This window comes from Balaenoptera physalus (genome assembly GCF_965194825.1).
Source record: "Balaenoptera physalus genome assembly, chromosome: 1".
In the NCBI taxonomy this organism is placed as follows: Eukaryota; Metazoa; Chordata; class Mammalia; order Artiodactyla; family Balaenopteridae; genus Balaenoptera; species Balaenoptera physalus.
The window spans coordinates 110786783-110800696 of NC_138882.1; the positions used below are offsets into that span (position 1 = coordinate 110786783).

General features: G+C 34.1%; 1 protein-coding gene across 3 annotated transcripts in view; it reads left to right on the forward strand.

The window, feature by feature from the left end:
• The window catches only part of DPYD (dihydropyrimidine dehydrogenase), an 807615-nt gene that overhangs the window by 596054 nt on the left and 197647 nt on the right, over window positions 1-13914 (forward strand). For all 3 annotated transcript variants that reach the window (XM_082476697.1, XM_082476698.1, XM_082476699.1), the window contains exons 17-18: window positions 805-925; window positions 1741-1860. In XM_082476697.1, coding sequence (XP_082332823.1) covers window positions 805-925; window positions 1741-1860 — 241 coding nt within the window. The remainder of the gene's footprint in view (window positions 1-804; window positions 926-1740; window positions 1861-13914) is intronic.

A 13914-nucleotide genomic window follows, 5' to 3' on the forward strand; every position in this document is an offset into this window, starting at 1 on the left:
TGGAAAGGATAGGTGATTGCCCTCTAAATGATACTTGTCCCATGAGAAAATAGAAGCCTGAAAAATCACAAGACACAGGGCAGGAAAACATCTATTCCTTGCTTTTAAAAATGAGCGTTTGATATTTTGTTTCATTCTTGTCATTTTGATCAATTCTTTCAAGTTGACCAATGTTGAAAAGTGCTACACAGCTCTTGGCAACATTTGCAAAAGTAAGCTAAAGTTACTGATCAGATCCTGGGTAACCTAAGGCTGAATTATCCCATATTAGCATATACTATATACCATAATTAAATTGATTAGGAAGTCACATATTTTCTTTTGAATACACTTCAACAAGACTAAGTCTTCTAATAATGAAAACAATAGACTTCAGATTTCATACCATTCACCTGGGAGTCAGCTATTCAAATATTTTTATTAGGCTTAAACCAATGAGGTCGTTAGAAATTCTGTAATGGTTCCCAAACTTATCACCAGAAGTTTATGTTTTATTTCTGACATTATTTAACTGGAAGTGGGAAACACTTTCTTCCATTTGGTTCTTTGTAATTTTATTTTCCAAAGGCTCCCTTGAGGAATTTAACCTTTATGTGATGAATTTGCAGTTCACTTGCAGTGTGTTAACCTTAGTTCCCTAATGAGTCTAGATGTAATACTGAGGAGGAATTTGAGAAATATATCATGTTGCTCATTGTCAAGTTGGATTTGTCTTGCACATCTCCAGCTTTGCTGTTGTTCCAGCACACATTTTGATCACAATTCTTTAATTATGTTCTATATTTAACTGACCTATTTGAACAGGATCCAGAGCTGGTGCGAAACATCTGTCGCTGGGTTAGGCAAGCTGTTCAGATTCCTTTTTTTGCCAAGTTGACCCCAAATGTCACTGATATCGTAAGCATCGCCAGAGCTGCAAAGGAAGGTAAGAACCTGACTTACATCAATTGCCTCGTTATGTAAGTATGGGCCTAAATTTCATAGCCATACTAAAGTATATCTTTATCCACAAATATATGTTCATATCTCTCTTTAAACTTTAAGAAAAGTATTAAATTGAGCGCTTGACCTCACAAATGTAACAGATCCATACCTATACTCAAGCTAGTAAGTGACCTGGGAATACAAGAATATCTACCATTTTTCCTAATAAACACCTGGTTTACACACAAACAATTATGAAACGAAGCCACAGTCACAACAAACCACTCCAAAATGAATGACTTCACAATATAACAGTTCAGCAATAGCACCTGAACCTTTAATGAAACTTTTTAAAAAGATAGCTGCTTCCACAGGTGAAATTTCTTATGAGTTCCCTTTATATTTGATGGGATCTAGTACACTGCCTTAAACACATGCTCAATAAATATCTTGAATACATAAATCATACAGTCAGTGCATGATTTTACAAATCATATATGCTTGTGTGCTATCCAATGGAAATTGCATCCTGATTTGTAAAGATATTGTAAATTACCTGGAAAATAACACTGAGTACAAAACATTTGGCATCCACAAATCTGTATAATAATTGGAAAAATAAAGTGGTGGTAATTAAAAATTTTTATGTCTAGCATTTTAAGTATAATTATAGGAATGAAATTAGTGAATATATTTGAGGGGAGGAAATGTTCTCAAGAGAAAGTAGAGTGTGCATTTTTCTGGGTTGTGTGGGTTTGAATGGGTTTTAGCAATCGTCCCTTTAAGGACTGCAGAAAAATGTTGTGTTTTTCATAGGTGGCGCAGATGGTGTTACAGCCACCAACACGGTCTCAGGTCTCATGGGATTAAAAGCCGATGGCACACCCTGGCCAGCAGTGGGCACTGGGAAACGGACTACGTACGGAGGAGTGTCCGGTAAGTGTTACCCTCTCCTTGCATTTTTGCTTCCTTGGAGGTTGATGAAAAATCAAGAGATCATGTTACAAGCAAGAATATTGTGCCTTTTATGATCCCAAATTCTTATAACTCACTGCTGGTCAAAACTCCTAATAGTTACGACAGATGGAACAGATTGATCAAGTGACTGATAGCACAAGAGGAGAGTATACCAAGATAGGGTTTCATACAAATTCTATTCTCTTGCAGTCTGTGCATTACTCAGAATTTCTCATTGTCACAATTGTCTCATCATTAATTAGTAAAGGCTAATAACAAGGCCTTTTAAAAGAAGAATATAAGCACCCTGATTTTAATATCTTTTTTCATAGTCTGGGTTAGTTTCCAGTCTTCCTAGAAGTTTGAAATCTACCTTCTTCAAAAATCTCACCTTCACAACTGTGAAATAAATCATTAAAACATTACACTTATAGCTTCAGCTGACAAGATATTTGCAGACCTCATACCTTTGCACACTTTTTCTCATCATAAAACACTTGGATTTGAAACAGAAAGAGAAGCTTTAATCCCAAAGTCCTGTTCAATATCTTTGCCCTGTGCACTCTGTTGCTGTGACAACATGAACTTGGTCTTGCAAAGACAATGCTGTGAGGTTCTTGACTGTACTGGTATGGGGATTAGTCTCCTTGGTGATAGAGACAGTGGTAAATATACATAACATAGCAGTGTCCCACTGTTCAAGAAAAGCATTGCTGAATCAGACCAAAATGTGCTTTTGGAAGAGGCTGCATAGACACAAATAAAGCTCTCTCCATGCTGAGGTATTATGTTTTGAGAGCGTGAAGTGTGCCTATGAGCCATGACTTAAAAAAAAAAAAAAAAATAGTATATTCTGCTTTTAATTGAATGCCATTCCCACAATGTCAGAAAGAGGAAGGCTGACGAGGAGCACCTGCTCAGGGTCCAGACAGAACTCCCTTTTATCAAGAGCTATCAAACAGGGCCTTAAATATTATTGTAATGCAGAATAACATGGAGCAAGTTAGCATGTGTCTCAGAAAGAGAGTCGAGAGATTCCAGAGTTGGGCTGTAACGCGCACTATGTTTTCTGTCAGCCCATTTCAATTTTTCCAGCCTGCCATGTTGACAGCAAGAGAATAAAGGAGGTCACAGAGGGTGCTGAACATTAAAAATTAATAAAAGAACTATTGCAGTAGTATTTTATATAAGTAACACCATTCACGTTTTCTCATTTAAGCTGCAGTTTCTGAATATTCTCCCATACCATAACTCAGTCTAATAAACTGATGGAATTACAGCATTAGAAAAAGTCTTTTGTGTTGCAGTCTTTTAAGCATACACACACTGGAAATTATAGCAGTATCTGCAAACAAGTTTAGCTGTACCTCAGGGCCCGTTAACATTTCCATAAAACTCTATTTCTAAGATTTATAAATTCATCTATAAATATTCACTTGGGTTATAAACTCAACCAAGCCTGGGTAGAACTTTCATTTTAAACAACAAAATGTCCCTAACATTTTTAAGGGTTTGTACCTCATTTCTAATAGGTTCTATATTAAGTCCCTTCACATTATGAACAATTTGTTTTGAAAATAGACTCTCTCCATATTGACAAAATTAATAGTTTTTCTCCTTTAAAGCAATGTTTGCTTTAATTTAAAGGTAATTTAATCTGAAAAGCAGTTTAAACAGGCAATGATAATATATTTTAGGACAGAAGTAAGTTCTATAACAAAGTACCTTCAGAATGAGTTATAGCAAAACCTAGCCTAACAAAATGTGTTAAATAAAAATGGCTGCAAATTTTAGGAGTGATGAAAATATCAAAATGGCTAAATACCATTCCTAGTTTATCAATAATGCTGCTTCAATATAGAAAACTACACAAAATATGCCAGGTATTTTTACAAAATTAAAAAAAAAAATTCCCACAGCACAGTGCTAATACTTACCCAAGTGTTCTCTCAGAACACTGGAATATCTACTTTTAGAAGAGCTGCTTGAATCATAGATTTTTTTTTTTTAAGTGAAAGCTAAAAAGAGTTCAATTTTGGATAGCCACCTGAAATACAGTACATACTTTTCATTACCAGGGAAGGCTATTTTTCTCTTTCAATACTTTCTAGCTCTCTAGCAGTCTTTTTTTTTTTTTTCCCAGAATAAGATCCCTGCTATTTGAAATGAATATTTTGTTTTGTTTCAATGGGGAAATGGTGAGGAACTAGAGTAGGGCACGTGCTATAGAACAATGGTCACATTTCAGTAATGCCCTTCTTTTAAAACATATTAGCTAGTAAGGTGCAGTGACTAGCTTCAAAAACAGAACCTCAGCTAAGGAATGTCAGTTTAATTATTTCAAATATGATCAGTCTGGATTCTAGAGTATTCTAAAACAATGTTTCTCAAACTTTGGTTCCCAACTTATGAGTGTATTATGGAATCAAGCTTAATGAACTCTGAACAAATTTTTTATTTTAATGAAATAGAACAGAAAAAACTCTCAGAAGGCTTTGCACACAGTTGGGATAAACACTGGTCAAACATCTTTTTTTAGTTATACATGTAATGTGCACATATATATATTTCTATACTAGGTCATGATGTAAAATGAATTTTTTATTGTGGTTAACTTCAAAAATGTCGGAAAAAAAAAAAAATGTCGGAAAGCTGCTGTTTTAGAGGGAGGTCTCTTTGTTAAATAAAAGATGTCGTTATGCCTGTAGAAGTCATTAAGTGAGGTAACTTCTACTTGTTGAAGTTTAAAATTTGTATCAAGAGGGAGAGTTAGGACTTCATTCCAAGGTCTCATCCTCAGCTTTGTTATTTTAGAAACTGCATTTTCCAACTCACCTGTAGGTCATTGGAGTGGGGAAGGTGGTCAAACACAGGAATCAAATTCATAGTAAAATGACTTATAAACCTAAATTTTAATTGTAGGAGAAATACCTGGCAAGATTTGTGATAACAGTAGGAGTCTATTAAAGGAGATTTCATAGTGAGAACAGTATCAAAAGAAAGCTTGTTCAGTATTCATAAGGAATATTTTCATGAAACTAGGATGACTAATTAAGCTCTCCACCATACAAGTACTTACGTCTAAATCATTGCCTCTAAAGAATCAATATTCTCTACTTTTCTTTGGACAGTAGAAACATAATACTGTAAGTTGTTACCACCTAACTTTCTTTTTTTCTAGAATCCATGCAGAACACTTTTTAATATCAAACAGCAATTAGTTCATGTATCACTACACAGTTGAATAAATTATTGTTGTTTTTTTTTGTGGAGGAGGGGAGAAAATTCCTTGGCTTTATTTATTTGGTTAGAAGGAACACTAATCTCATCAGGAACATTATTTATAAACTCTGTCCTCAAGTGGATTACTCATTATTTTACCTAGTTTTAGTTTGGTAATTTTTTTTCTTGATTTAGTTTCAGATTTTGACCCTTTTCTTGACCTTGTCCCCAAATAATAATGGTGTCTTAAGCTGGCCCCTAACTCCGTGATTACTATCACCTGTATAAATGGTGTTATCCAGCTGTGGTGGGACATTTTCACATGAAGTCCTCCCTGTAGATAAGATTCTTTTAGAGATGGTTAAAAATGAGTCCTGCATGGCATAACTAAAGATATGTCTTTCTTGCAACTGACTTCACAAGGATAACTTTTATTCACTTATAGCTGCATCGGGAGAAATAGTAATCAAGCAGTGGGGTAAACTCATTTGAAGGAGTTTTTGTTATTGTTCCTTATTGTGTTTTAAAAGGTTCTTTTTATTAATGGGGGATGGGCATATTCCTTAGGTTTGTTGTTATTCCGTTGTCCCGCACATATTTCGTTTGTTTTACATGAAAACACATACACACACACCCGCATATAGGGAAAAGTTCTGAAATTTCTGTGCAGAAGGCACTTTGAGATGATGATAGATACTTTAGGCTCAATATAATTTACTTTCTACAAGGTTGAAAAATTAACTTGTTTTAAATTATTTTATTTGCTAAATTTGTTTTATTTTATCAAAAAAGGGAAATTCTTGTCCTCAATCTCAAATTTTAGACGTTTGAAATTATTGATTCTGTATCAACTTAGTTAAAACAGTAGAACGCTATTATTACTCACTACTAATACTTATAAACTTTATACTGATTTCTGAATAATTCATCAAAGACGGAACCCATATTTTACGGATATGGGTTTACTAATATGTTTCAGGAACCCATATTTTACTAATCATGTGAAGGATATTACAGAGGTTAAGAAATGATTGTGTATTTCTCAACAAATGATAATGGTATATTCCATAAATGCTCTTACATTCTACAAATAAATGATACATGATTTGAAATCTAGCTGTGTGGGCTATTGGACAGTGCACACTAACTGAGCTCTTATAGTTACAAGCCTAAGGGTGTTTTCTTTGTAAAATCAACATGGGAATTACCAATAAAAGAAGGTGCAAGTTAGAAATTTGCTAGTAATTTGTAACTCCGTGACAATGTAGGGCTAGAAATGAGTACAAAGTGTATAGTTCAGAAAACTTGAGGGAATCGATGTATCAATAATGTATCAATAGTAGCTTAAAAAAGAATCTTAAGCATTGGCTCCACACTGCATATTTTATGTTTGTCTTTAAAATAGTTACTCAAGAGTTGCCGGGACTTAGCAGCATGCCCTCAGCTACTGGGCACTACATAAACACAAATCCAATGAAACCCGCTCTAAGCATAAACTTAAACTTATTTTGTTGTATTTATTAGTGACTATTGTGTAAAATGGAGAAGATGACAAAACATACACTAGATTGGAAACTCAGAAGTTTCAGTTACATTTTGCTTTGAATAACTGTTTTCACACATGCAAGCAACTGAAAATTTTGGTAAGATTGCTTTAAGTTCTTATACTATACGTTACAATTATATCAAAATGCAGTACTGATATTTTTTATAGGAAGTAGTTTTTAATGGGCTGGATTTTTTTATGTGTCAATCACATGATTACTGATGCATAAAAACCTTTCAGAAAAACACACCTACTATCCGTCATAAAATTTCAGCTATCTATTGTAACCATCTTTATCAATAAGAGCTTAGATTTTAATACTGAAATATCTAAAATAATCTGTTAAAGATAATATTTAAATGAATAAAAAAGCAGTAATAAATCATGCCAAAAAGAATAATTAAAAGGAGAGCCTTCCATTTTATACTCACTTATCTATTTTCTTTTTTTATATGTACCAACATAATGCAAAAAATTCTAGTCTATTATTCACATATGTAAAAACATTCTTAGACTATCACAAGTTTAACTGATCAAATTCTTAAAGAACTTGTTATATAAATATATGTACTATATTTGCAGAATAGTCAAAAGTAGGCATATCAAATAAAGATGTTGAATTACAATTTTCATTATAAATTATCAGTTTAGTTGAGAGGAGCTCACCATTAGAACTATTCTCATTTAAATCATGCTTATTTGAATATATTCATGTACAGGTTGACAAAGAATCCCCTTCTGCATTATATTGCTTTTCCCGAAGCCGGAGTTTCTCACTGTTTGGCCGTCGTTGGTCTATGCAGGAGATCAGAGCCCTAATAATAGATTTTTGACAGTGAGCTCGCCTGCTACCTGCCCTACACAGATCCTCACTGCTCGTGTTTGCTTCACGGCAACAAAGCAGACAGAAGGAAAATGCCAAGTGCTGAGTTTGAGGTACAGCCTTGCCTTGGCTTGACATTTCAGCAGAATAGCAGTTTATGAGATGCATAATTTTTCATCTGGGAGTCAGCTGCCATATTCATAGACGCTTACAGCTCATTGACAGACTGGAGCAAGGGCAAAGGTTTAAAGCATAGATCAAGGTCTATATTCTTTCCTTAGGTATTTTAAAATAACTGCAGATAAATGATAAAATCGAATGATGTTTAAGAGCCAAAAAATTCTTGGGTATCTGGATAGTATATATGTTTTCTTTGTTCAAAATTAGGAAAATAATGTCTGTTACCAGCTCCTAAGAAAATATTTGATAGACTTCGTAAACTAAAGGACACTGACAAGCATATTAAGAAAACTTACCTTTGCAGCAGTGGTAATGAATTATTAAATTTCTTTCTTCTGTGTGTGTGTGTGTTTTCATAAAGAAAGATTTCAAGCTTGAAATTAATCAAAAAGGTTCTATTATGAAAGTAAAACTAGAGAGTATTTTGTCACTGTTTGAGCTTGAATTTAAATATTCACAGATTCATGCATATCTTCTGTACTGAAAATCAGTGTAGGTACATGTGAGTGACTGTTTAATTTAGAGCCACACATCCCTGTAAGCTTCAGGAACAGTGCACCATGTCACACTCTCATACAGAACAATGGTACAGTACATTGGATTAATTAAAGAAGACTTGCAGAGAACTGAGTTCTCAGTATGTCAAGATTTCAGTTGTATGTTAAATATTTTCTAAAGGCCAGACCCTTAAATCTCAGGGGCTGTACCAAGCAGTGAGCTGTGAATTTAACCATAGGCTAACTGCTAATGATAAGGAAAAGAGTCCTAGTTGAGGCAGCTGTAATACAGTCATTGGATTAGGCTATCAATCACTCGGCTCCCTAAGGAAAAGGGGAAGAAGACCAAACAGTGAAAAGGGAAATTAGGAAAGGAGGGCATGATTAGAATGAGATTCTTCACCATCTTTATCCATTCATCAGTTTAAATCCATAAACATTGGTCCAAACTCTCCAGCAAACTCTGACTATAAAGCTAACACATTTATTCCTAACATCCAGAGAACTATCAAATTGTCATTGGTTCTCAGTAGTTAAAGATCTTGAAACCCTCTAGAAGCAAATGCCTGATCACATAATAGAAAATAGATTAACCCTTAATTGTTGGACTTAAGATTTGTATATATGATTCCTTTATGTATCAGGATTCATGAATGTTGATAAAGGAAATATTTGTATTTAACTTCTAAACTGTAGCCAGTTTTTACTTATGGAAGTCCTGCTGGTGAGGTGAGACTCCAGGAGATCAGTGGTTCTCAAACTTTAATGTGTACCAGTACCTGGAGGACTTATTAGAATACAGATTGCTGGAGTCTTCCTCTTGAATTTCTGATACATAAGTATGGGAGGGCCTGAGAATACGCATTGAACAGTGGATGAAGTACAGTTAGTGTCACTGAGCATTTTGGTTTGAATAACTTACTTCTCAAATAACTTAAAAGGCTTTAATCCAAGGTAAAATTAGAGAATCATGGTATTCTATAAATAAATGCAGAATCTCTGCCCACAGTTAAGTATCTGAAACAAATTGTAGTTAATAAGGTCAGAATTAATTCCTAGAAAAAGTATAGAGCACAATATTTGATGTTTCAGAATAGAAAGAATATGTCACCCCATTCCAGATTAAATGTTGATTGCAAACCATTGTTTATGCGAAGAGAATCCATTCTGAGTGCCACTAAAGACAATTTATGGATATTAGTAATCCTTTGAAGGTGTCAGAGGTAGACAAGGGTAAAATTAAGCTCACGACTGTGAAATATTATGTTTTCCTTTTTGACTTTGTGCAGATACTAACATACTGAATAATAACAGTTTTCTCCCAGGACAAGCACTTAAATAATGAACCTAGTTACTTTCTCAGACTCTTAAAATATAGAAGACAACAGTATTGGTAGCCTTCTGTTTTCTCTTCACTTACTTCTTTCCTGTCGTCCCCATACAATGGTATCCTTTTATCAGTAAAAGGAAGGAGATAACCAATGTTGTGGAGATAAGCTATTTCATGTACAGTATCCCTGCTCTTTGCATGATTACACTATGCACTGAGAGTCTTCCAAAGTCATGTTTATAGCCTGTTTGCCATAATGCTCATCAACCATGGAAGCTGCCTACAGCCTTCTTGGATGGAGGAGTGTCCTGGTGTGCAGCCCAGACAATTTTGTATCATGTGAATACCTGATAAGTTCCAAGAGGTCCTTAAGTGTAGGGCATGGTAAACCTTTGAGAGACCCATGCAGTATCTGATGCATTAAAGGTACAGACTGCCAAGATGATACAGGAGTGATGGTACAGGAAGAGTTAGGATTGGAATAGAGGAGGCAAAGGAATCTGGTCAGGCCAGCTTAACCTCTTTGCTATGCTTTTGCAAAAGGTCCAGCACTTTGATTCAGTTTGGTGCAGAAAGTATACTAAGGATTCTATACATGTTATGTCTGTGGTCTTCAAATTTTTATGCTCACAAATACCCCACATTTAAAAAATTATATACCATGTACCATTCACTCATTTTAGGTTGACCTTTACAAATTTTGACTATAGTTTACTTGATAGCAAAAGACAGAATTTCCCGAGTTCTGCAAATATTCATTCTTAAAATGAAATTGCTACATCATTCTTGTAAATAAACCTAATAGAGTCTAAAGACCAGTGACTTTATACTCGTCATCTTATTTAAAAATACATAAACAAGCTCTAAATAATAGTTGAAAGTTTTACATAAATTTTTTTTCCCTTGAACTAATATTTTTAATTGAACTTCTCACCAGATTTTATTCTGTTTTATTCTGTTTTCATGTATTTTTAAGCTTGAGCTTCTTTTATAAGCCCCTCTATGGAATTTGTCTTTAACAAAATATATGTCTATAACTGGACATTTATATTTTTTAAATTTCTGGGTTAAGACTTTAAATGATAAATGTTTTTCTTTCGTATTGTTAGACTTTAAAATTTATACTTTATCATAATATAAATGTATTATAAGTTTTGATTATTTTTCAACATGAAACTAATTTTATTGGAAATGCGTTTCTTAATGGGAAAAATATGGCTTTTTTAAAAAAAATCTGATCATGTATCCATTGATGCATGTTATTCCTAAAAATGCCCAGGTTCAGCATCATTCTATCCTGCTTTTATTTGTAGATGTGAACATTGAAAGTCCTTGTTCATCTAAATAATTTTAATTTTAGAGTGGAAAGAGTTTTATAATATCATAGTCATTTCACTCAAATCTTTGGACACCTTTCATGTTATAAGCTAAACATTGCTTATTGATCTTAACCAAAAATACTTAAACAATTTGATGAGTTTCTCTTTCAGTTTTTTTGAAGCAATAACTTAGAAGTCATCTGACTTGCAAAAATAGTTTTTACTCAGTCATAGACCAATGCCAATATTTTGAATTATCATTCCATTTGGTACCCCAGAATCTTTACACCACAGGGCACTATACCATTGCAGTATTTGAGATCACTGAGAAATATGCTTTTTTTCTAAGGTGGAAAGGACTGTTGAGACATGGGAGTTGGGAACAGAAGAGCCAGCATGATCTCTTGACTGTACTCTATCCCAGGCAATATAACTTAAGAAATAATACATATGGAAATATGAGATCTAGAAAGTGATTCCCTTAAAATCAATTTACCCATGGGATACATACTGCCATATGAAGTACATCACTGCGTATACATACTTTTAAGACAAGAGTGCTAGCTTATTTCATCTAATCTTTGCACAACTTTATGACAACAAAACAGTACCTTGGTTTTATTACTTTTTATGTAAACTCGACTATGTCTCTTAAAGTAGCACCAGCAATTCTGAGAAAATTTCCTTGCATGGGTTAATAAATTTCAGTATATAAGTTAATATGTGCTAATGGTGGTATCTGAACATTTATGCTGCTAGTCACTTGTGTTACTAGCAAAATTGATCAGCCTTTCTGCACTCCTCAGCCCTGGCAATTCAAAAAATGAGTAACAGCTGTGTGGAATATCCAGGCCTTTTTAATAATATGATCTTTGGGTGCCCAGCACTGTATTGAACACTCTAAGTGCATTCTTATTTAAATAACCCTATGAGGTGGATATTACTGGGCCCATTTTACAGACTTAAAGACACAAACTCCAGATGGTTAAGCAACTTGCCAAAGTTTACATAGCCAGGTCATGTCATAGTTTGGATTCAAACTAAGATCTATCTCCAAAGATGAACTGCTAGGCATTTTTATTAATGTCTTCATCCAAAATCTGCCACAATAAGTCTAAATGGTATAACTATGGTATACTCATTAAATTCTAATAGGCTACAGATGTCACTTAGTAATCTAAAATTTATTCTACGATTTGACAGTGTGTGAACATTGTCAAAATCATGTCCCTTATTATCTATATCACTTCATCTCCACATGGGAAAACTGAGTCAAATAGGTGAATTAGGGAAAAATTCTTGAATTTATTACAAAGAACAAAAAAAAAGACAGGAAGGGACTTCCCTGGCGGTCCAGTGGTTGAGAGTTCGCCTTCCAATGCAGGGGGAGTGAGTTCAATCCCTGGTCAGGGAGCTAAGATCCCACATGCCTCGTGACCAAAAAAAAAACCAAAACATAAAAACAGAAGCAATATTGCAACAAATTCAATAAAGACTTTAAAAATGGTCCACATCAAAAAAAAAAAAACAAAAAAAAAACACAGGAAGCATTCAGGCATTTTTCTTAAAATGTAAGCATGCAGCATTCACTTGAAATGAAACTGTCATCAAGATAGCCATAAATAACCTTATTTGTTACTGGCTTAGATAAACTGTGTGAGGGCTTGGTCCAACTGTGATGCTGAGAACAAACTTTGGGGTCCTTCTTAATTCCTTCTTTGTAATCTTCAGTCAGTTACAAATGACCATGTATTCCTGCAACTGTCTCACCTTCTTTTTGGACAGATCCATCTTTTTCCCCAGGAGCAGTATCGTCTCCTTTATAATTTCAACTGAGCTTGCAAAAAGCACTATTAAGTAATTCAGAGATGTTAGTTTTTCATTAAGTGGGGAGCGCGAAAAGGACATTTTGAAAGTAGTGAGGTGGGGAAGATATTGGGCCAAAAAACCTATGCTAAGCCCTTACTGAAAGGGAAAAAGTAAACTACACTATTTCTCACTTTCCCTGGTTTAAAACAAAAGAAGATAAAATATAATTAAAATAAGAAGAAGGTGAAACCCTCTTAGCATACATTGGGCATCATATGGTATGAGAAATTTTAATCAGTGTGAATTAATTTGAAAAAAAGTATATAGATGTAGTCAAGAGTCCAAGGAATATTTCTTGGACATCTTTGTTCATTTAGCACATCTGTTTAATTATTGACCTATTTAGATTATAAGCTTCTTAAAAGCAGGAGCCATTACTGTTTCTTCGTTATCTCCACCAAAATGTAGGAAAGTTAGAGGCACATTTTAGACCTGCAAGAAACACCTTTTGATTCTTAATTTTCAGCTGTGTACAATTCAGAAGGTTTTGGAGATCAGACTGTCTCTTAATCTCTGCCATCCACCTTGACTTGCTGGTGAGCTTTTTGTAACTGAGTAAGAAATTCTAATAGACTATAGGCCATCTTACTATGCACCAGACACTAAGAACTTTTCATGTGTGATGTCATTTAATCATTACAACCTGGTCAGGTGGTCTCAGTTAGTGACCTGTTTTACTGAAAAAGAAACTGAGGCACAGAAAGGTCAAGTAAATTCTGTAATGTCACACAGCTGATATCTAGGTATATTGGGATTCATGCTGTCTGGCTCTTGATATTATGAATTTAACCACTATGTTATAGCAACTTTCCTACCCCAGCTCATTCTGTATTAATTTACTCTATTATGCTTTTGTAATGTTCTTAACATATTGTAGGATGAAAATACACAGAGACCCACTTTTGTATTTCTTTAACAACAACAAAAAAATTAGACTGAAAATAATCTATAAATATGCCACTAAGATTAATCACTGTTTAAAAAACATCACAGTAATGACAGGTCACAATTATACTGTAAGTGGTCTAGTAAACCTCTCAGTATTCCTATTAACCTCTGTGCTTCATGCATTTCTCATATTAATATACTGAGAAATAACACAAAGAAACATATGTACTTTTCAAGGCAGATGCCAAAGGTTTAATGGATCAAATTATTTCTGTGCTGGATTTTTATTCACTAGCTCCAAACATTTGGTCTTTTACTTTAGCCCAATGTCAAAATGGAATTATAAATTTCTGTCTGAA